Source organism: Mytilus californianus, unplaced genomic scaffold (assembly GCF_021869535.1).
Source record: "Mytilus californianus isolate M0D057914Y unplaced genomic scaffold, xbMytCali1.0.p SCAF_2, whole genome shotgun sequence".
Lineage (NCBI taxonomy): Eukaryota > Metazoa > Mollusca > Bivalvia > Mytilida > Mytilidae > Mytilus > Mytilus californianus.
Genome location: NW_026262668.1, coordinates 128,913,455 through 128,936,952, shown reverse-complemented (window position 1 = coordinate 128,936,952; position 23,498 = coordinate 128,913,455). Strand labels below are relative to the sequence as shown.

General features: G+C 33.0%; 3 protein-coding genes across 3 annotated transcripts in view; 2 read left to right on the top strand and 1 right to left on the bottom strand.

Annotated features, from left to right (window-relative positions):
- Positions 1-9,864, top strand: part of LOC127730999 (neuronal acetylcholine receptor subunit alpha-10-like) — a 54,301-nt gene extending 44,437 nt beyond the window's left edge. The window contains exon 8 of the mRNA XM_052239708.1: positions 8,612-9,864. Within this exon, the coding sequence (XP_052095668.1) occupies positions 8,612-8,956 (345 nt within the window). The 3' untranslated portion in view covers positions 8,957-9,864. The remainder of the gene's footprint in view (positions 1-8,611) is intronic.
- Positions 9,865-17,762: 7,898 nt separating this feature from the next.
- LOC127731005 (uncharacterized) lies at positions 17,763-19,943 on the bottom strand. Its single transcript, XM_052239723.1, has 3 exons — positions 19,841-19,943; positions 18,938-19,218; positions 17,763-18,440 (listed from the first exon to the last, which is right to left on the bottom strand). The coding sequence occupies exons 2-3, from the start codon at positions 19,209-19,211 to the stop codon at positions 18,199-18,201; spliced, it is 516 nt and encodes a 171-aa protein (XP_052095683.1). The 5' UTR covers positions 19,212-19,218; positions 19,841-19,943; the 3' UTR covers positions 17,763-18,198.
- On the top strand, positions 19,852-23,498 carry LOC127731004 (uncharacterized). The gene is made up of 3 exons (XM_052239722.1): positions 19,852-19,992; positions 22,562-22,835; positions 23,117-23,498. The coding sequence occupies exons 2-3, from the start codon at positions 22,571-22,573 to the stop codon at positions 23,383-23,385; spliced, it is 534 nt and encodes a 177-aa protein (XP_052095682.1). The 5' UTR covers positions 19,852-19,992; positions 22,562-22,570; the 3' UTR covers positions 23,386-23,498.

Below are 23,498 nucleotides of genomic sequence, written 5' to 3'. Positions count from 1 at the left end.
GTTAGTTTACATGTATAGCTTTTGATACCCAATTAATACTGATAGATAACATATGTGTTTACGGATAATTTGCAAAGCCATTTTGGTTACTTAGTTGGTTAAATGGGCCCCATGGCCACGGATAAAATGGCACAGGTGGTAAGTTGACTGGTGGTGCTTGCGGAAATGGCATCCTGTGTAGGTTATTGTTCATGTTGAATGTGATTGTTTGCGGAAACGGTGGACGTTGTTGACTAGTGTTCATGTTGAATGGTTGTGGTTGTGGAAACGGTGGAGTTTGCGGAAACGGTGGTCGTTGTTGACTAGTGTTCATGTTGAATGGTTGTGGTTGCGGAAACCGTGGTGATTGTGAAAACTCTGGTTGGTGTTGAATATTGTTAACTTGGTTGTTACTATAATGTCTGTATCTTTGGTTTGCTGGGTGATCCCCATTTGATTTGATTTTCGCTTATATCTTTTACTTGTTTATCAAGTGAATTAGACTTAATATGTAGAGACTCTATAGATGTATTGTTGTGTTTAATTTTGCTTTCTATGGTATTAAGTTGTTCTTTAATTTGTTTTGTGAAAGACTTGAGTTGGTTTTCACTTTTTGATGATAGGTTGTCAAAATCATCAACAGCATGTTTGATGTCTGACACTATACCAGCTATAGAAACCAGTGCCGTATCAACAGTTTCAAGCACAGTAAAAATACTTTCCAGATTTGAATGCAGAGTTTCTTGATGAATAGCCACTTTTGCTTTTGGAGTAAGTGTAGATTTTTTAGACACTGGCGTTGATGTGAATTGTTTATTATTATGCGGTGATGAAGGCGAATTGCACATATCGTCTTTCTTTTTGATCATTGTCATCTCTGGATCTAAATGTAATGTTAGCGAACTATCATCTATAGTTTTAGGTACAGTGGTTTCATTATCAGTTTTGTCTTTCAGTGAAGATGTGGTTTGGTTAATTTTATTTTTAGTTTGTGCATTACATGTGGGTTGGGCTTCTTCGGCAATTTTGACGACTTTGTCTTTCAGAATTTGAAAGTACTTTTCTTCAAATAATACACATTTTGCTCCTTGAATAACTATTGACCCTGTTTTATATATGTTTATCTTTATTTGAAAAAACAGTGCCAGATTGATCGGTAGGTGTTACTTTGATGACCGAGGGGTTGCCACCGTCTTTAATCAAATGTGATGCGTCATTTCCAAAATAGGACAAAAGTACATTTTTCCATACTTCGGTATGCTTGGTTTTGAATGTCACATTATTTGTACGACCATCACATTGTTTATGGATTAACGGATTTTCATTGTTTTTAATAGCATTGTCAATTTCCCCTCCTGTAACACAGTCGTCGAACTTTGCTGGGGGTTTTGATAATCTGGAGCTCATATTTGTCTCCCAAAATGGCGTGATAAATGAGTATATTTATGACAGGATATACTTTATGTGTGAGTTGTTTATACTGGTCTATATTTTCGTTCATATTTTGAAGGAATCATCCTTAATTCAGTGTCCTTTTAACTAAATTGGTTTCTCATTCAAAAAACTGTTTTCTTTTGATCGTAGGGTGACTTTCCTCTACTTATAGTTTTTGAATGCATCATTAATATGTTAACCCCTTTAATTACAGTCTGTCCTTGCCGACCTCCTTTCAGTATTCAAATGACATCGCTTCTTTAAACAAAAATATACATTATAAATCCTTGTATTGCGTTACCGATGTTTAATAAGTTATATCATTTGTAGTACAATGATAGCGCTCACCTTAAAAATATTAATATGAATTCCTAGTATTTCTTACATGATGCCAGCGCTCTCCTTATCACCTTATTATCAGGTGATTTGATTTGGCAGTGAAATGATTTATTACAAACATACATCAAAGTAAATTCTCAGTCGACAACAAAAGAAATCAAGCATACATCATTTTCATGAAAATCAAAAAAACAAGAAAACAAAAAAACAAAGTATACCGGTAATTGTTTATCTACAGTGGCAGATCTAGGATTTTCAATAGGAAACCCACTTTTTTAAAGATAGTTAAAAAAGAGGGTACAATGTCTTACTATCAAACATAATTTAACCCGATCCATCTAAATCCGTCTCACCTGTCAATTCCTGTATCTATACATATTTGGCTTTCCAAACTTTTGACTGTGAGCGTTGTGGTAAAATTTAAATCAGCCTATTTGGCATACTTTATTTTTGGTATGTTTTTAAAAATATAATATTAATTACAAGATGATATTAAGAATCTTACGTGACCTACTGGACGACATTATATAAATAACACATAGCTGAGAGGGTGATAGAGCAGATTGTTACCCCAAGAAAACATTTTCAACTGAGGCGAAGCCAAGGTTGACAATGTCTTTTCGAGGGGTAACAATCTGCTCTATCACCCTCTCAGATATGTGTTATTTAATTTATTATACTGAATGTTCTGTTATTACTGTCGATTAAATTTCAAATTCAAAGTAATAAACTATGACGTCTTGTACATAACAACCATCCGTATTTAATAAAGCGCAAACTTGATCAAGCGTCTCCGTGAAGGGTAAGAGTATTTGCCATAGGATAGAGTCGTATTTAATAAAGCGCACACTTGATCAAGCGTCTGCGTGAAGGGTAATAGAGTATTTACCATAGATTAGAGTAAATTGTCTCCCTCGTATTAACCAATCAAAATCTGGCATTTTGACATGAAGTATAATAATACAAATTGATATTACTAATCTCACATGACCAACTTGGTGACATTGAAAATATACATTACTAATTTAACATGTCCTACCGGAAGACATTACAAATCTTGTATGATTACACGGTGACATTACAAATCATATGATTTACTGGATGACGGTATAAATTCACATTACGAGTCTTACATACCTATATGATGGCAATACATATTTTTCATACTGTACAAGACGACATTACAAATCTAACATAACATGAAGGATTACATTACAATTATGTCACGTCCTTAAGAATGAGAGTAAACAACAATGTATAACATGACCAACACAATGAAATAACAAAAGTTATGTAATAAACAGGATGACAGTACAAATCTTAAATGCCAAATGATAGACATAAGAAATCGTGCATGACCTTGGGTATGCCATTACTATTCTGACACGATTCACAAGATATCTTTACAAACATTAGATGCCCCAGAATATGACATTTAAATCTGACATGACCAAAAAGATTGTTCTTTGTTTCAATAATGTCAATGGCCAACATAGATACAAATGAAGGGATAAATCATACTTTGTGAGAGAGAAAAAACACTCTGATTAAAACAATTTCTAAAGCTGACATAATTTTTTTATTGACAACTTATGAATTACGTTTGGAGGACGGCATTGCTATGGGAACTAAATGTGCTTCTCCTCATGTCGACTTGTTCATTAAATGTTATTCGACAGTCTTCATACAGGGTCTTCTAATGAAGAATAAAACACAGCTACCATTATCCTTTAACTTCGTGTTCCGCTATATAGTTGCAATCCTCTCACTAAATAATTCAAAGTTGCGTGACTAAATTGAACGCATCTATACCATTGAATTTGAAACTAAGGATACCACAGATACAATTAAGTCTGCCATATATCTATACTTACATCGAAAATTAACAATGAAGGTCGGTTGTAAACAGAACATTACGACTAAAGTGATGATTTCAGTTTCTTAATTGTGAATTTTCCATTTCTATGTAGCAATATTCCAACAGCGCCTACATATGGAGTATATATCATAGATGATCCGTTATACAGAGCTTACGTTTCCTATTAAGATTTACTTGATAGAGGGTTGCTGCTTACAATCAGTATTATGCACAGCAAAAAACACACAAAAATCAAAGGAAAAGCGCTTTGTCTTTTTGTCGTCTTAGTTTTTTTTTTTGGCATATTTGTTCCGTCTCTCATTTGCCGAAATTATATATGGTCCTCTTTCCTTAAAACAAATACTTAAAAATGTATTAACTGTCAGCTTAAGTGTTTGGCTATACTTTACGTCCTTTTTGGTTTATCAGTTCTTTAATTTGTATAAGTTTTGGTTTTCAAATGTTTTGGCCTGGAGCATCATTTATGAGAAATTTACCATCGAAATGCCAATCTGGTGCAGTTAATGTTATTAAACGGTGAGTACTGAGCATCTTAAAGTAAAAGCAATTATAATAACAGTTTGAGAAAGTTAAGCCTGAAACAATAATGCTAATGTTGAAAATCATTATGTTCTCCCCAAACCCATTAATTCAGCAAACTTGATAATTTCAATGTAATAATTCTACAAGTTAATACAGGAAAGTCCTACATATGAATTGAAATTCAAAGGTATTCTTAAAAATTATCTAAATTAGATTTGTATTTTGACAGTGTTAGATTATTTAATACTCATTTACCTTTTCTATATCAGATAAGTACTGTATTATCACCTGATAAGATCAGAATGATATTGGATAAGCAGTCATCACACTTATATTTAAACTTTATCTATTTTCAGGAAGGTAATTGTTTTAAGTTAACTAGTTAATCTAATCTTTCTGTTTAAGGAAGACAGCTATACGGCTGTTCATTTTCAAGATCAATATACAATTGTTTTGTCTGTGCATGTTTGATTGATTTGTCTGAATAAGATGGTCTTAAGCCGGTTTATTGATTTTTCTACGGGTGTTGTTGGGTCACAATAGATAACCTTTACAACAAATGAAAATTCAGTGTAAGTCAAAACTTTAACAATGCTTCGGGAAACCTCATTGGATCAGGCAATGAATGGTATGTTGGGGTGGGGATATACGGGGTATTATCATGATAGATTTCTATAATATCGGTAAATTTTTCATTTCTTTTAACACGAACATTGTACATTACTCTTCATGACAAAAAAAACACCATAAAACGACATTTGTTTCAAGTCATCAAGGACATCTAACAAACCATATAAATAATTTCAAACATGTATCTGTTAAACATTAACTTCAAGTCAATGTAGTATTTGACACCTTACGACTTTTTTACAATTAAGTGGCTTGTCTTACTTCGACCATGATTTTGAGTTTCCTCTTATATCTCTGATCTCCCATTAGAGCATCATCCTTCTTCTATATTCAGTTTTGAACTTCTAATTCTAAGCGCCTTCTAGTAAAAAAAATAATAAGTATAAATATTGGAAGACTAGATTATCTATTAAAAATCGTTGATTTGTCCACCTTTTCTCATCCATGAATGTGCTTGATTTTAACAAAAGCCAGCGTCATATGCATGTTGAACACGTACTTTCAATTTTCTGAAAACCAATTCGAACCTGCTTACCGTTTTAGAAAGGTATTTTCAAATCTTGAATCTACTATCTGGAAAGATTACTCATCTTTGTCATTTCGATTTTGACTTTGATTTGTTGACCCTTCGATTAAATGTTGATTATATTTAAACAGATTTGACTGGATTCACCTTTTTCCATATTGTAATTTTTTAACCAGACATTTTTCGGTTGACTATGGATGATGTCTGCACAATATCTCTGACATGTTCCGGATCAGTGTAGCACAAAAATAAGGATCTAGACTATCGTAATGGTTTATTGTGGTATACAATAAATGTTTTAACAAGTAATCATTGCACTGATATGTTAACATATTGGCGCCTGAAGTAATTTGAAACATGTCAAACATGTTACGCTTTTTTATGTTTACTGTGATTATTTGAGCAACTTTGCATGATACAAATGCACATGCTGCCGATAAGCTGATATATTACTCAGAACGTCAGTACGAATACCTGATAATTTACATATAGATTGCATCGGAAATGTTTGAAAACTTCTCAACAATTGTAAAAATTTCGTTCGTTAATGTTTGTAATTGGCACAAAGAATGATATCCACATCAGTTTGATTTTATATGAACTTCCTAAGTGCATCTGAATTTCGTTGACCTTGCTATATATACACTTTCTCCAAAATCAATTGGGTGATTGATCATCGGTTGTCAAAACGTTAAGCAAGACATTATTATTTACAAGAACTCAAATGATCGTTAGCCATCATTAATTACATTATGTGTTTTACAGAAAGAAAGATGGCTGTTGTGGCCATTTAGTAAAGAGTTACTAAGTGAATTATATCTGCTCTACTTATAAAATGTTTGTTCTTATCTTGTGATCAAAACATTACAGAAAATTAAATTTATAATTGCTATTGTATTTTGACTCGATGAATATAACAAAGAGCATATTGTTTTGTTCGGAATTACATTATTAAATGACACATAAATACTTTGTAAAATCATATTAGAATATTTCATTGGTGTAAAACATCAAATCTTGGGAAGTACACTTCAAATGGCACCATTGAAAACGTTGAATCAACAGCCGATTTTATTCATGTACAATAAGTTACTAGTAATCTACAAAATCATGAAACCATAAGAAAACACAATATCATTGAGCACGACGTCGTCACTTTTTCTTACACTTGAACATTTTTACAATAAAACAAAACAAAAAAAACTGCAATTTAAAAACAGGGATGTTTTTATGAACATATTGATATCCTTGAGGATTCGGATGTTACTCACTGTTAATGACACAGAAATGCCTGCAATCATATTTTCTGTAAAACATTTTAGATTTGTGTGAAATAATTTCACACTTGAGCACAAACAAAAATAAGCAGACTATTTTTACAATCCCCTGTTGGTACGTAGACATAAACAAGTATGTAAAATAACGAATCAATCATAGTTATTTCAGATTCCTATTAGTTTATGTTCTAATCATATTGATCATTTTAGATCGACCTTTTTTGTTCACTTATTTTGTTTTCTTTCTTGTATCCCAATAGAAAACAAAGTATGTTATATGTTTTCATAAATGTTAATGTCTTATAGTAGATGTTGGTATCTCAGAGCAAAACTACAGAAATAGCAATATACAATAATATACAATAATCCCTACCATGTTTCAAGATCTATATGCCAGAGTTAAGATATCTATTAGCCCGTGTTTAGACCTAAACAATCCTGAGTTTATAAATTCAATGGCCCGAGTGTAGACATTCAAAGACCTGAGTTTAGACATTGAATAGCCTAAATTTAGACAATCAAAGACCTCAGTTTAGACATTCAATAGGTAAATTCTTCCTTCTTCCTATCTCGAGTATTGGCATAACAAAATATATGGTTGAAGAAAACGTTTTACTCTTAAACTATCGATATTACAGCCTGTAGTTCAGTGGTTGTCGTTGGTTCAGGTCTGTCATATTTGTTTTTCGTAAATTGTTTTGTTATAAATTAGGCCGTTAGTTTTCGCTATTGAATTGTTTCTTATTTTTCATGTCGGGGCCTTTTATAGCCGACTACACGGTATGGGTTTTTCTCATTGTTAAAGGCCGCACTGCTGCCTATAATTGCTTACATCCACTTCATTTGAACTTGGATAGTTGTCTCATTGGCGATCATACCACATCTCCTTATTTTTTATAAAGGATGTATTTCATAAAATGAGGATATGTGGTCTGTCAATGAGACAACTCTCCGCCTAAGTTTAACTGTTCAATGATGGTCTATATAAAAATAAGGAGATGTTGTTTTATTATTGTTTAAATAACTATTAACCAAAAACAAAGGGACAATGATGTTAACAAGTCCATGTCGCCGTAGGGTATTATAACAAGCCTCAATTGATATTTTCACTATAAAACCTGTTACAATCATGAATTGGTCGATAGTTACCAGGTGAGTGTGAAAAAATGACTACAGCTGTCTTGCCTAATGATTTTACCGCTATTGTTCCTTGCATGACCGCCTGACAATACGACATGATTCACAAACAAAACAGCTAATGCTAACCCTTCCGGAGAAACGCTTGTTTTGAATGAACAGATGAAAACTTTTATATTAAGTGCTTGCTGTTCGTAATTTTCTTTCCACGTTTGTCTATATATCGATCACCTTGTTTCAGTTTAACATTATCCTCTTGGCTTAGATTTTTTATCCCTTTTAACATGGAAAAGGAGGGATATGGTGTACCACCAATGTATATGACACAAAAGTCCCTATAAACATTTGACAGCAAGGGAATAATACCTCCATTATAACTGTATCTCTCTACCTGTCTTTTTTTTAACTTTTGTTTTACAACGTGAGTACAGTTTGCTTATTTTACGTTTGTTTTACAATGTAATTACAGTTTGCTTATTTTACGCTTGTTTTACAATGTAATTACAGTTTGCTTATTTTACGTTTGTTTTACAATGTAATTACAGTTTGCTTATTTTACGCTTGTTTTACAATGAAATTACAGTTTCCTTATTTTACGTTTGTTGTACAATGTAATTACAGTTTCCTTATTTTACTTTTGTATTACAATGTAATTACAGTTTCCTTATTTTACGTTTGTTTTACAATGTAATTATAGTTTCCTTATTTTACTTTTGTTTTACAATGTAATTACAGTTTCCTTTGTTTAAGTTTGTTTTACAATTGTAATTACAGTTTCCTTAGTTTACGTTTGTTTTACAATTGTAATTACAGTTTGTTTTATTTTTGTTCTCATATCAATTACAGTTTTTTTATCATCACATTTATTAGGAATTTATTCCTTTTCAGGTTCCTGTACCACAAAGTGATTATTATAAGTATGACGACCAGTCTTCAGAAAACGGAGGAATTTCAACACGTTATACCGGAAAATTAAGTACTGGTGGTAATGGAGAAAGTTGTGACAATCAATTCCTTAAAGTTTTACATAAGGTTAACCAAACTATTGAAAGGAATGAAGTTAGACTGGCGGAACAAGATAGACGGGACTATATCAGACAAGAATGGCAACAGTTAGCTTTAGTCATAGACCGAATGTTAATGTTTATTTTTATTTTAGGTTTGTTTCTATATACCATTGCTTTGTTTGCTCCTGGAAACAGAGACATAAGTGATTTACCACCTGGTTTGTAGAAATTGATAAAGAGGCTAAAAACAAAATTTAATTCGCTAAGTTTTGTTTTCTTTTAAGTTAAAGCGTATTTCTATTGATCTTGTGCTAGCCCATGGATCGAGATAAAAAGGGAAGGGTTGAGATCTAACTTAAAACAAAAGTGTATGCATGTGCCCCTGTCAGGTCTGAACCTCATTCGTGGTTCTCTTATGAGATTTTGGGTGTATGCCAATTAGACAGCAACCAAACCTTAACCTCTGTTTGATTTATTCACACCTGTCACTTTTTTTTTATATTTTTTATTTCTTTATATTTTAAAATCAACGGCTGCTGAAAAACCTAGTATACAAACGGTAGTTTCCATTTTAATAAAACTAAATATAAAGACGCCATATGATATAAGGATAAATATTTTGATAAATTATATTATTCTACAAATAAACTAGTGTAGAAACCTTCTTTGTGAATTAATTTTAAAGTGTACACACTTTGAAAGCAGAGTTGATAAGCAGCTATTATTAAATGACTGAACTAAAACAAATTTTAAGAATGAATTATTTAAAACAAAGTCTGCTTACCTAGTTATTCTAAACTACTTCGTTTAGTTACAACAATTACTGTTTTAGTAAGATGTAAAAGTCTTTTTGATCAGGATGATTTGTCTAACCTGGTGCTAAATGTTATGTATATATTGGATCAAATATTATGTATAAATGTCAATATACTTGTCTGTGATTGTGTACACTGATGTACAGATTCTCATATCATATATATCGTGTTGAGCATGAACTTTTGTAGATATAGAAATTTTATCTTTGAACAAAGTGTGCATTTCTAAATGTTACTTTTGGTTTATCGACCATATTTTATATTTCCATCTTTCATACTGCTTGTTTGATTTTCGCCTAATAAAGGGTGATATCTGTTTCATAAATGTCTCGATGTGTTGCCTGCATAGCTAATAGTTTGTTAGGGATCATTGTGTGCCTTCAGTTAGGGATCTTTGTATGCCTTCACATGTTTCTCTGTGATTATACATTTCACATGTATAAGTGTTATCTACAACACAATACCACTGTGTCCATAATGTTTTACTTTTTTGATCAGAATTACTTATAGATTTGCAAGAAATCTTATCACTATACAGAAACAGTCGGATAAGTAAAGGATTTAACCCTGGAAGATCGGTATTGCAGGTTACAAAAGCAAAGACATAAAGAAAAAAAACACTAAACAATAGCCAATCAATGAAAGCAAATTTAAAGCACTTCTAATTTAATTTATAATATTGAAATCATGCACTAATATTGCCAGCTAAATTTACACAGTCACGTCGTGAACAGTACTGAAATACGATCGTGTGTAGTGCGAAGCTAATTTGTCTACAGAATTTCAATTCAGCATAAAAAAAACAGACTATAACGTATAAGTCGGTTCGAAAAATGTCGCTATAAAATCTATATAATCCCACCCAACCTCTCTAAACCACCACTAAAAAAAAGGAAAAAGAACAGGATTCGATGATGTTAAGACAGCGGTTGATTAATAACATATAAAAAATGAAAGATTGTAATCCAATTCGTTTAGAACGACAATTTTCATTGGACGTTGTCAAATATTTTCAAGGGTTATAGTCAACGTTCTACCAGTCCGTAACTAAGGAGAGCCACCTTTTTGAATTCAGAATTTTTTAGTATGTAATTTCTCAAAAAATAAACAAAAAGTCACATTTTGTGCCTCAAAATCTTCTTTCAATCAATATTTAAAGCATCCAGAAGCGTACGAAAACCATAAATACGTTTAGTGTTTATGTTTGGCATCGGTAGTATACCTATGACGTCACATTGTTTAAATGCCAAAGACGATGTAACTTTCCGGACTTTTTCATTAATGGTATTTTAAAGCCAAAATACTTACTAAAATGGAATTTATTTTAATATTAATTATTTAATGAGAGAACATCATCTATATAGCGGAAAGTAAAGTTAAAGGATACTGCTAACTTCTTTTCTTTCTTCCTAAGAAGTTCCTGTATGAAGTCAGCCTCATATGAATAAAGGAACAAGTCGGCAAGAAGAGGGGCACAGTTAGTTCCCATGGGAATGCCGATTGTTTGTTGAAAAACACATCCTCCAAACGTAACAAATATGTTGACAATCAAGAAATCAAGCATCTCGATAATGTCAGTTTCAGAGAATTCTTTGTTTGAATCAGAGTGATGTTTTACAAAGTAGGATTTATCCCTCCCTAAGACATAATTAAGATTATAACACAATGTTGACTGCTGCCCAATTTTTGACATTTTTACCTATTATGTCTGTTTGTTTTGCTCACACACTGTTTTCAATAAAATGGAATTCTATGTGACTGTAATATAAGTGAGAGGTTTAGAGAGCTATAAAACCAGGTTTAATCTACCATTTTCTACATAAGGAAATGCATGTACCAAGTCAGGAATATGTCAGTTGTTTTACATTCGTTTGAACTGTTGTTGAACTTTTGATTTTGCCATTTGATAAAGGACTTTCCGTTTTGAATTTTCCTTGGAGTTCGGTATTTTTGTTATTTTCTTTTTTAAACGTTGAGTCATCAAGTCAATGAGAACTGATTACATTGCTATAAGAATGGAAAAGTAAGTCTGCAATTGAATATCAATCATTTGCTGTATACGTCATCTCCAAAATGAACAAAAATAATTATTACTACACAAACTACTTATTACTGCAACAATAAACTGTCTTAAACTGTAGGCGACACCTATTTAGTCTCTCTCATTTCACAAATTAACTAAAACAATAAATCTGTCGCCATAATCTGATAACATGACATGCTGCTACTGTTGGTATTATGCTTTCAATACGAAACGCGCGTCTGACGTATCAAATTATAAGCCTGGTACCTTTGATAACTATTTACACCACTGGGTCGATGCCACTGCTGGTGAACGTATCGTCCCCGAGGGTATCACCAGCCCATGAATATCAATTATATGGTCATTTTTATAAATTTACTGTTTGCAAAAGTATGAATTATTCGAAATACAAAGGATTTTCTTATCCCAGGCTTAGATTACTTTAGCAGTATTTGGCACAAAGTTGGGTCCTCAATGCTCTACAACTTTGTACTTATTTTGGCTTTCTAACTATTTTGATCTGAGCGTCACTGATGAGTCTTATGAAGACGAAACGCGAGTCTGGCGTATCAAATTATAAGCCTGGTACCTTTGATAACTATTTACTTGTCAATCCAATTTTTGGTATTTTGTGGAGTTGTAATACTTTAAAAGGAGTTATTACGTCTACAGTAGTTGTAGATATGTATGTACGTAGATCCCTCCGTTTACGGAGCACCCCTCGAGAGCTGCGAGGGTACAGTGGAATCCGTGTACACTCCCTATCGGGATTTATAGAGATGTGTCACTAACGTATTTACAATGTTCAATATTTACAAGGACAATCCCCACCCCAACACCAGGGAGTGTTAGGACACCGGGCGTATCTGTTATTATGGTGGAGGAAGCCGAAGTACTCGGAGAGAACCACCGGGCTGCTCGGTGGGAACAGACAAACCGAAGAGATATCAGCAGATTGATCTCCAGGTCAAAGTCGGGAGCAACTTTGACCAACCGAGGCCCCCATAGTACCCATTCTAGTTTAAACTCCGGTCTGGGTACCAGAGATGTGTGTGAGAGGGTGAAAATCACCCTTCTGATGTACTGATATTTTTAGCACCCCGAGTGAGAATCGAACTCGGGACCTTCAGCACTGTAGCCATCGGTCTTAACCACTAGACCACGAACTCACATATACTCTGGGGTATAGAAAGAACATTTTATCAGATAGGTAAAATAAATGGTGGACAGCATTTATGATACTGTCGTGTAAAGAGTAAAGAATTCATTACAATCAATGGCGACAAGCTTGGCCCTGATTAACTCAATGTATTTAAGACGTCATAAAGAATTTTTGATACTCCATAAACAGAAAAACCTTTTATTAACATTATGCATTGTAACAATTTGATACTGAACCTACAGTTTAAAAACAAGACAAAATTTCAGTAATCTCTATATGTAACAATCGTAAGGTTTTCTGCTTGTAGGTATTGTAGAATGTTAGCTGTCAGTCACAATAAGAACTTTTTGGGCGACTGAACGCATGCGAAAGATCTAAATAACATGTTGTGTCAAGTAGCTGTCTTTTTTAATGTAATACCCTAAAATCAGATAATTTCGTTCATCTGATCGTTCACATAACATATGGTTTGAGGTCAAGTTACGGTCATAGACTTTTAAAATAAGAATTGCACACAACTTCGGTATATTAAATTTTAATAAAAATTGGAAACATTCATCTCTTATTTTCTAAATTCTTTCAAAATAATTGTATATTTGTATAAAAGGCACGTATTATTGTCTTAAATCATCAAATCTCCGAAATCAATACATAGATTTTTCTTAAAGTTTATATGCTATTGATGGAAAATTGTTTTCCCTTCTAATTCCTTATAGTTAACTTATCAGAAGAAGACATTATAACTTCTGGTCAAACTTACAAGCGTTTTGTCATACATTATGTTTGTTGGTCTTTTTCTTATTTAGCCATGGCGTTGTCAGTTTATTTTCGACTTATGAGTTTGACTGCCCCTTTGGTATCTTTCGCTTCTCTTTTATGACGTCGTTTATAAGTCCGGGTCAAAGTAAAGGCCTTTTATGTATACGCGATATCACAAAGCCGATAAGCTATGAAGCTTGATAAAGGCACAGACTGAAACAAAATTTTAAGATATTGGAGCGTCTTTCCTTCCGTTATTTTCTCTCCTTGGAGGTAACATTTTCTTGACATGTGAAGTAGTAACAACATTAACCGGTACCAATTTTTCTGCACCAGATGTGCATTTCGACAATAAATGTCTCGTCAGTGATCATCAAGGCCAAAATATTTAAAAATCAAAAAACTTATTATAAAAATGAAGAGCTTATAAACCAAAAAGTACAAAAAGTATAGCCAAAGCAGGGAAAGGAATCAGAGCTTTGCGTGAGGGAGATATATTCGTTAATTCAAATTAAATTTCCAAAATATTGTAACATCAAATTTTGATAACACAATATCCGCATTTTCATGCCAGTACCGATGTACTGGATACTGGGCTGGTGATACCCTCGAGGACTAACAGTCCACCAGCAGAGTTATCTACCCAGTGGTTGTAATATATTAACGGTACCAATGTGTATGCACCAGAGGCGCGTTTCGACAATAAATGTCTCTGAAGTGGTGCTCGATTCATTAAGTATAGCTATTTTTTAACGGTCTAATCTATATAAAAAACGAGAAATGAACCACATCAACAAACAACAACCACTGAACATCAGGTTCCTGATAAGGTAAGACTTTTTACAACAGGAATAAAAATATAAAAAAAAAGATATAGTCTAGAGTAGACCTTTGGTTATTCATTACTCGAGTAAAGAGTCACTTGAAACGATTCATTGTATTAGCTAGGGTTATCTCGCTAGCTTCGGTTAACTGAAATAACCTTTCTCCTTTATATGAATCGGTATCATTTGATAAACTACTTTTACCAGTAAAAGGGCATAGTGTTACACAGTTGAGCCAATCTTCGTAATCACTGGAAACAATTGCGAAATATTTATAAAACAGTTTATCAGTTCTTAATTTGTCTGTTCTGTCAGTTAAATGTAGACAAGACAAACAGATTTTTAAATGTATACAACTTTTTTAAATAAATATAAATAAGTTATCGTTTCGGCTGTTTATCAGTGTGTCGTTTAAAATAGCCAGTCTTTCGCTAACGCATATTCCAAGACACCCTTTACCTTTCCAATTGAATTACATCTTCTGATCGTCAAGTTTGGTTGGTCTTGAATTCGTTTTCCAAAAAAGGTTTTAGCAAGTCCTATCAAATCAACATGGTTTCTTATTTTTTTAGATAAGACTCTATTTACTTCCAAGATTTTAATATAAAACCGCGAATGTCTAGAAAAATACGTTTATTTGCACCGCCACGCTTATGTCTACCCCCTTGTTTTAAGGGAGTATTTTTTGTTGTCAAGTGTTAAACCTGATGAACCTGATGAGCAAGCTTTTAATTCAAACATTTAGATAATACTTACTGTAATTCTTTCCCATTTTACCGAGAGGAGATGGCATCTGACATACTTACCATTAGTACATCCTGACTCACCGCGAAACCATCAGAGTACATCTTTTTGTTTTCAGTAGTTGTAAAGATGTCAATTACTATACCTGATCTGTGTGTCCGGCCTTATATCCTATGTTCTCCAATGCTACCTGTTTATGCGGTCTCGGAGTATACTGGGCAAACCTTATACTTATCTGTATAGTTGTTTCCTTCTCTTCGCTTGTATCATGCGTTGCTTTCGTTTTACTTAGATAAATCTCATTTTGCTTCTGGATCAGTTCAACACTATCTGCTTATATATTGGAAAATTTGGCATTGAGGTGCCTATAGTTCAAGTACTCGTGAAACGTTTTGTGTTCGTATCGGCCGACAAAGCAGCCAACAATGTGGTAGTTGTATGACGTAAATACTACACGAAGTTCTTAAGAATGAATTCATAAATTCGTCCACATTCCAGGCCGTGCGTTCCACAAAGATTCAAAAAGTAAATAATCATGTCATGACCACATCTCAGCTTAAGGCCTCCTCTGAATATTTGAAGGGTCCTACTATGTATTGCCTGCCTAAACACACATAAAAAAAACACTTCAAATATCGTTTCATCTCGGCTTCTAGTAAGTCTTCTACGACTAATCTGTCTGTGCTGTTGACTTGTTCCATTACTTCTATTCAAGAACGTGTTAATATTTTTTGTACTAAAGCATATGATTATTTTTCGGGTGTCAAAAAAGTCTTTGTGTGTTTTGGATGATTCATTCAATTCGGTTGACAGTTAGGACTTTTCGACTCTGTACACTACACTTCCATACAATCTTATCAAACACGATTCTCTTTTTTAACTAGATGGTCCTTTGAAAAATCGGATTGCAAATTTATTTGCTGCAACTCATATTAAGCCTTTTCCTGTAATGAAAAAGGTAAATATCCTAGATATTTATATTTACTGGTGCTGAAATGAGATAATCAAAGCTGTATTCTGTTTGACAATATCTATGTACGTTTCTAAAATAAAGTTTATGGACAGGTTGTATGCATTCCTGTGGGCACCAATTGCGCTCCTTTAATAGCAGTCTTGTTCCTGTGTTGTTATGAAACACAGTGTACGGCTATATCCGTCTAAATTACATTTAATTGATAAATTCAAAAACCCTTACCGTTACCTTGATAATTTTTTGATTTAAATAATCAAGAATTTTCTTATTTTACTAGCACCTTCTTTCAGTGTGTATATTTCACAACTTGTTCGCTATAACCGTGTTTGTCGTTGCGTTTTAGATTTCAATGAACATAATTTATGTATAACTGATAAATTATTAAGTCAGGGATTTCGTTATCACAAATGAATTAAAACTTTTACTGAATTCTTCAAAAGATCGGTATCGGTACTTACATTGATTTTCGGTGCTTTCTATCTATTGTTTAATTCTAGTTGGTGTATTTGTCCTTCGATTAATTGAGTTAAGCCATCTGCAACTGGTTTTTACAGTTTGTTCTAATGTTGTGCTAGCTGTAACTCCACTTATTTGTTTTTCGTAAATTGTATAAATTAGGCCTTTAGTTTTTTCGATTTAATTTTCGACTATACAGTATGGAGTTTTCTTATTGTTGAAGGCCGTACGGTGACCTATAATTGCTTATATCTTCATGTTATTTAAACTTCGGTGGGTAGTTGTCTCATTGGCGATCATACCACATTTCCTTTTTATAGTATAGCGCCATTTGCAATTATCACACCCATATGTCATTATCAATATAATGTTCATTGTTTGCTGTACCTTCTGTACATCTTGTGCGTTATCTATATTGCCGTTTCTATCGAGGAAGACGAAAGGCAAGAAATAACAGTTTTACCGTTTTGGATGTGATATTTTCAGCTGATTGTGATACGTAAATTCATCTGGTGACCCAAGCAGTTTTGCAGGAATGGAAATTTATCTAACACAAAGCAATCTTTCGTAGTGTCCTAAATGATGGAACTTCCAGCAATCACTGTGCCTTTACGTGTTGCTTTAACCGTGTCATGATTATAGATTATGTGTACATCCCTCTCGCGATTTGGTGTGACCTCATTATCATTTATATTTTGTTTTGTTAATGGAAAGATAAGTTATGATAAGCCCACTTTTTTGTTTGCCCCTTGAATTAAAAAACCCCAAAACACTTCCATTAGATGTTTACAAAACATAAGTCTTTCAGATATAAGTATTCTTTTTTGTGTGTGCTACCTTCAAACTTCTTGAATTCAAGATAAAACTGCAAATATGGAAAACATACCTTTGAGATTGTGTCATTCGTTTTTAGATATAAGCTATAGCATTCCCCAAAAATATATTTTGCAACAAGATGTCGTATACAAATATGTTAAAGTTATATGTCACAAAAAACTATGTGTAAAATTGCAATTTTGTGTCAACATCATAGTAACAGCATAACTGAAATTTTATCACTGAAGGGTCAAGATAAAATCATACATTCATTTATGAAAAAAACTAACATAATTTTGAAAGGATTGTAGAATTTAAGTATAATAGTATGTCAGGTACCTGATAATCATACCTCATACAAAAACGGTGTATTACAACTTGAGATATAATTTACCATCTAATAAAGATTGGATTTTGAATTTGTATAAAGGTGAAATTCATATTATAAAAGACACAAATATAATGCTGGTAACAAATTTATTCAATAAACAAAAACAATAAAAATGGTTTACCACCATTTTATGTGAAAGACTACAAGAAATACTTGATTTGAATGTAATATTCTCTAATATATAGTTAAAGTCACAAGGAAGTCACTTTTGATACCTTCATAATAATGTCAACAGTGCTCTGTTAACGTATGTTCAATCAAGGTTACTTTGGAGTAAAATAGCATTTTCGGAAACAAAGAGTTGTATATATAGCATTCTAGCTTTCATATATGACAACACCACACGTAATAATCCGATAATGCATAATAAATGCCAAAAACAATACATTTATTTACCATTTCGTGGAAATATCATGAAGGTATTTTAATCTACTTATCAACACATTATGTTGTTTTTTACAGTTATCGGCATTGCAATAAAAAATGTTTTTTTTAAATGTCTGAATTATTTAGGTATGATAGGATTGTCTGATGCATATTTGAATTTTATCCAATCCTCTTCGTTAATGAACAACATTGATTCTCTCGGAATTCCTGGACTATCTTGGTCACGGAACCATTTATTTCCGGAAGGTAAGTAGTAACCTGATCCTGTCCAACGGCGACTCCACGCTGAAGACTGTGATGGTAGTAAGGTCGGAACAGGTACACCAGTATATTGTGTTGGAACACCAGACATAGATATACCTGCAAAAACAAACTCAGTATTAGAAAATATCAATTCATTTTTTTTTTATTTTCATTTATTTATATTTCATTTATAGTTAAATCTCGAGTGTTAATAACATATTTTCTATATTAATAAGATAAATCGACCAGGAAGTGCGCAATAGAGTTAATTTTACATTAATATTACATTTTTTGAAAACCACGGCACTTTATAGAAAGACATAATATTTTAAGTAGTTGATTACTTCTAAAATAAATACTTCTACGAATTCAAATATAGGGTACGTTTTTATCTATTCATGAGGGTCTGGATGGGGTACTTCCATTTCTGTATTCTTTATTTTTTTAGGCCATATTTCTCTATTCTTTATACTTTTTGCCCATTATTCTCTATTCTTTCTATTTTAGCACCTCATTATTCTCTATTCTTTATTTTTAGGTCCATTTTTCTCTACTCTTTATATTTTTGCCTATTATTCTCTATTCTGTAAACACCATCATTCATTATGTCATACCCGATGGTGGATGTTCGGAATCCCTTTTCCTTTGGAATGTCACCCAATCATCTTCAGACTCAAACAAAATAGCATCTCTCTTGGTTTCACGTGGTAATGATCTGTATTCGTGAAATGCCATCCATCTGTTCTCAGATGGAACATAGTATCCAGGACCTCTATAGGCATGCGACTTTCCCGTTCCACTAAGATAGTTGTAAAATGGAATAGCGTTGTATGGTCCTCGCTCTCTAATGTTTGTACCTCCACTTGTACCGAATTCTGCTCTATACATTGTTCAGCTATAAAACAAATAATACAGCAAACTGTAGAATATACCTTTCAACGTAAACTGTTAAAAAATGTAAAAACTAAAATTATTTGAATAAGCGAATTAACTGAAATGTGACATTTTGACATTTTAAGGGAGCCTAGGATTTTCGCCGTTGTGGGAAGTTGTTTTACACCTTTCCTCCGCTTTATTTTGAATATAGTTTGAAAGATGTTTCAAATCATGTGTTTTGAAGCTTTGTGTCATTATATCAACAATGCAATGGAACACATCAGGGCTTGATTTCGTGTTAACATTTATTTATTATTATTCAACTATTCATAACATGACTGTTCAGATGAAGAATAGCAATTTCAGCGCCGTTACTTTATATAAAGACAATCTACTAGTATTACATGGGATGTTTGTGTCATGTACAAACGCCACACATATACATCGTTCCACTTCTTCGACGATCAATTTCATGTTAAATGTAAGCTATACACAAATTCTGTCAGGATATTTAAACTCTATGTAATGTGATATCCTTTGCGATAATAAGGCTTTTAAGAACACTAAGCCTTCTATCGAATTTTCACAATCAGGGGAGATATGTGTGTGATAATGCTCACATATTGTTAATTGTTTTTTACCTTTTCAAAATCTAAACGTTTATATATGATGTTCGTTCCTTTCCGGTCAAAACAGTTATATCTCTCTATGATCGCCGGATGTTGACAGTGTTGGTTACTAATGTACACTTAATAACGACACCTGGTGATAACGGTTACCTTTACCTGGTCAGGTAAGTTTATAATATAGTAAGGAGACGTTCGTCTAAACATATATATTTATTAAAAAATGTAGAATGATATTATTATCACATGGTTTAAATCATATTTCAAAGAGGCTGTAGGCCAAATGATGTAAGAGCATGACTGATCAACAAGCTGAACAAGTATTTTAAAAACGATGCAATAACAAAGGGAAATAATTCAGATTTGAATCTAATTATAAAATGACGGCATATGATTGATTGGTTATTTAATTGTTTGTGTTTAACGCCACTTTAAGTATATTTTCACTTTTTCACGGCGGTCAAATTTTATTGATGGAGCAAGCCGGGGTTCCCGTAGAGACCAGCAGACCTTCGACAGGATTGCTCATTTTTTAAAATATGATGCAGGCATTTTTGGAATTTAGGCATTTTGTAAAATGTCTGGATTTTCAGCCAATTTATAAAATGCCTAACCTAGACAGACATTATATAAAATAACTTTAAACACCTATATTTTGTTAAATGACTGAAAATTTTAAACAAAATTCAACAAATTGTTTTTACAGTTTCCTATAAGTTGTAGAAATTTTATATCGCTGAGATACTTGACCAAAAGCACAATATCTAAGATATTCTTGCAAAGCCCCCAAATAAGTTATTCTTCGGTAAAATTAGGTTTATTTTTTGAAATACCAACAGGAACGTTTTCATGTCTATAATTAGCACTTCACAGTTCAACTAAGTTCTCTCTCTGTATTTCAGAGATTTTCTTTTCATGACTTCAAAAGGCAAATTGTTCTCTCAAAAGAGCAAAGGATTTCATAGTAAATATAGATCTAAAATAGCAGGAGTATCATTATATGGATCTGAGATAAATATGAAAATAGTTCACAAATTGTTGCAAGGACACATCTCCTTTCCTGTAGTTTTGCCAATCATTTCCATTAACTCCTCGCTTCGAGTGAGGGGGGTCGTAGATTCAACACCTAGCCGGGATTCAAACTACGGGATTCTCAAGTTGAAAATGATCAGTGCTATACTCCACTAAGCATGTAGCATTTTATGAGCAAGATCAAGGACTGCATGGGCAACGATGTATCAGTCTTGTCTAAATATATTCCTGGGTCAGAACTGTTACCGTGTAAACTGCACAATCAGGTCAGCTCGGTCTATTACAAATCAATGGTAATGATGCATATACATTAAGGTGAATATGTTTGACAGATAAGCTCTTGGGCTTGTAAAATGCTTCCACTCATTTAATACTGACATCAAATTATACAGAGAGTCCTTAACTCGAGATACCAAACGTGATACTATTGACATGCAGTCTAAGGACCAGTGGGTTGACTTCATGAGGAACAGAGATACACCTGATTGTACTGTTATATGTGAACCGAATCAAAATAAAACTTTCGTATTCGTATTCAGATATGTTATCAGTGTTATTTATGATAAGCTTTTTTTATTTCTTTTAACTTGACATCTAAATTGATATTCTTTAGTTAAGGCAATTAACGGCCTCCTACGAAGTAATTTCTTTCTATAGAATAAGAAAAAGTATGTTGGTAGTATAATTTTGTTAGGAGAAAAGGACAATCATTTCACTGCCACTGTTAAGCATCTCACAAAAATGTCACTTAATTGCTATTAAAGTTGATTTGTTGTTTCCTTTGATAACAAAGTAATTAGCTTGATTGAAGAAGAAAAAACTGTTCTAAAGATGTATTAATCTGATTTACATGGAAAGCAAATTGTGGTCACCTTTAAGAATAATGTTCATTAAACAAGACAAAGATTTCTATAAAACTTGAAAATCTATACTTATCACATGAGGGTGGTCGACATGTATGTTAAAACTTGAAAATCTATACTAATCACATGAGGGTGGTCGACATGTACATGTATGTTAAAACTTGAATATCTATACTTATCACACGAGGGTGGTCGACATGTATGTTAAAACTTGAAAATCTATACTTATCACACGAGGGTGGTCGACATGTATGTTAAAACTTGAAAATCTATACTAATCACATGAGGGTGGTCGACATGTATGTTAAAACTTGAATATCTATACTTATCACACGAGGGTGGTCGACATGTATGTTAAAACTTGAAAATCTATACTAATCACATGAGGGTGGTCGACATGTACATGTATGTTAAAACTTGAATATCTATACTTATCACACGAGGGTGGTCGACATGTATGTTAAAACTTGAAAATCTATACTTATCACATTAGGGTGGTCGACATGTATGTTAAAACTTGAAAATATATACTTATCAAACGAGGATGGTCGACATGTATGTTAAAACTTTATAGAGATGATAAGTTTATTAACCTATTCAGCATTATAGTTGAAGATTCAAACCGTCATCAAATATGGATACTATCGTTAATAATATGTAAATAGACAATATAATCTACGAATCTTAACCGAATGATGCCGAGATGGTTCATTAAAACCTTTTCTTTCACAAGTATTGTGGATGGCACCGATTTGTTATTGCTGTTAAATTTGTTTTTGTCTTATTGATATAGACTTGTAACTTTGATATAAACAGTTACATATCAAATATTCTTCTTCAGATAATAAAGATGCATCGTAAAGAATTTGGTACTAGTGGTGGTGTGAATTTGTTTGAACGTGGACCTCACAACCCGATACCTACCCACAACTATTTAAGCGGCGATGGAAAGTCTAACATCTACATGGGAGCTTCTCATTATGTTCCATCAGAAAGAGATTGGATTAAATACCATCAATATAGGTCCTTACCTCGAGATACCAAACGTGATGCCATTGACATGCAGTCTGAGGACCAGTGGGTTGACTTCATGAGGAACAGAGATACACCTGGTGGTATGGATTGTTTCTTAGGATTTCATAGAAATCAGCTTAGTATACCTTCTTTCTTCTATAAAGTCGTATGTACTGTAAAAAATATGAGTTGTGAATGTGACCCAATATATTACATTTTTTTTTTCAATCCTGGCTAATGAAAACAATCTGAAGGTATAATAAATTTCGTATTTTCAATAAATAGTTAAAATTTGATCATTTAGATCGAAATATTTTCAATATGTTTTATTGTTACCAAACTTTCCAGGTAAAATCATGCTTGTATTGTTTCTTGATTTCAGCGTATTACCACAAGGAAGTAAGTTTAAAACAGAATGGCATTCCAGAACTCAGACTAGGTGGATACACTAGGAATTTACCCACAATGCCACCGAAAGATGTCTTTCAAGATCCCTGGCCTAAGTCCGATGCCTGGGCGCCGCCACAGAGAGCAGGACGAGGAGATTACTATGGTTATTATCACGAGGCAATAGAGGCTGAAAGAGAAAGAAGGAAGAAAGAACTTCCAGAAAGCATGCGTATCGAACCCAGAGACATCCCAAAGTTGTGATTGTATCATATTTCTTTGTTTGTTTTGCAATTCGTTGACTGTTAAAACTGCTTGTTTGTACTTTAGAATATACAGTATTATAATTTGTTAATGTTAATACATGGCAAAATCGT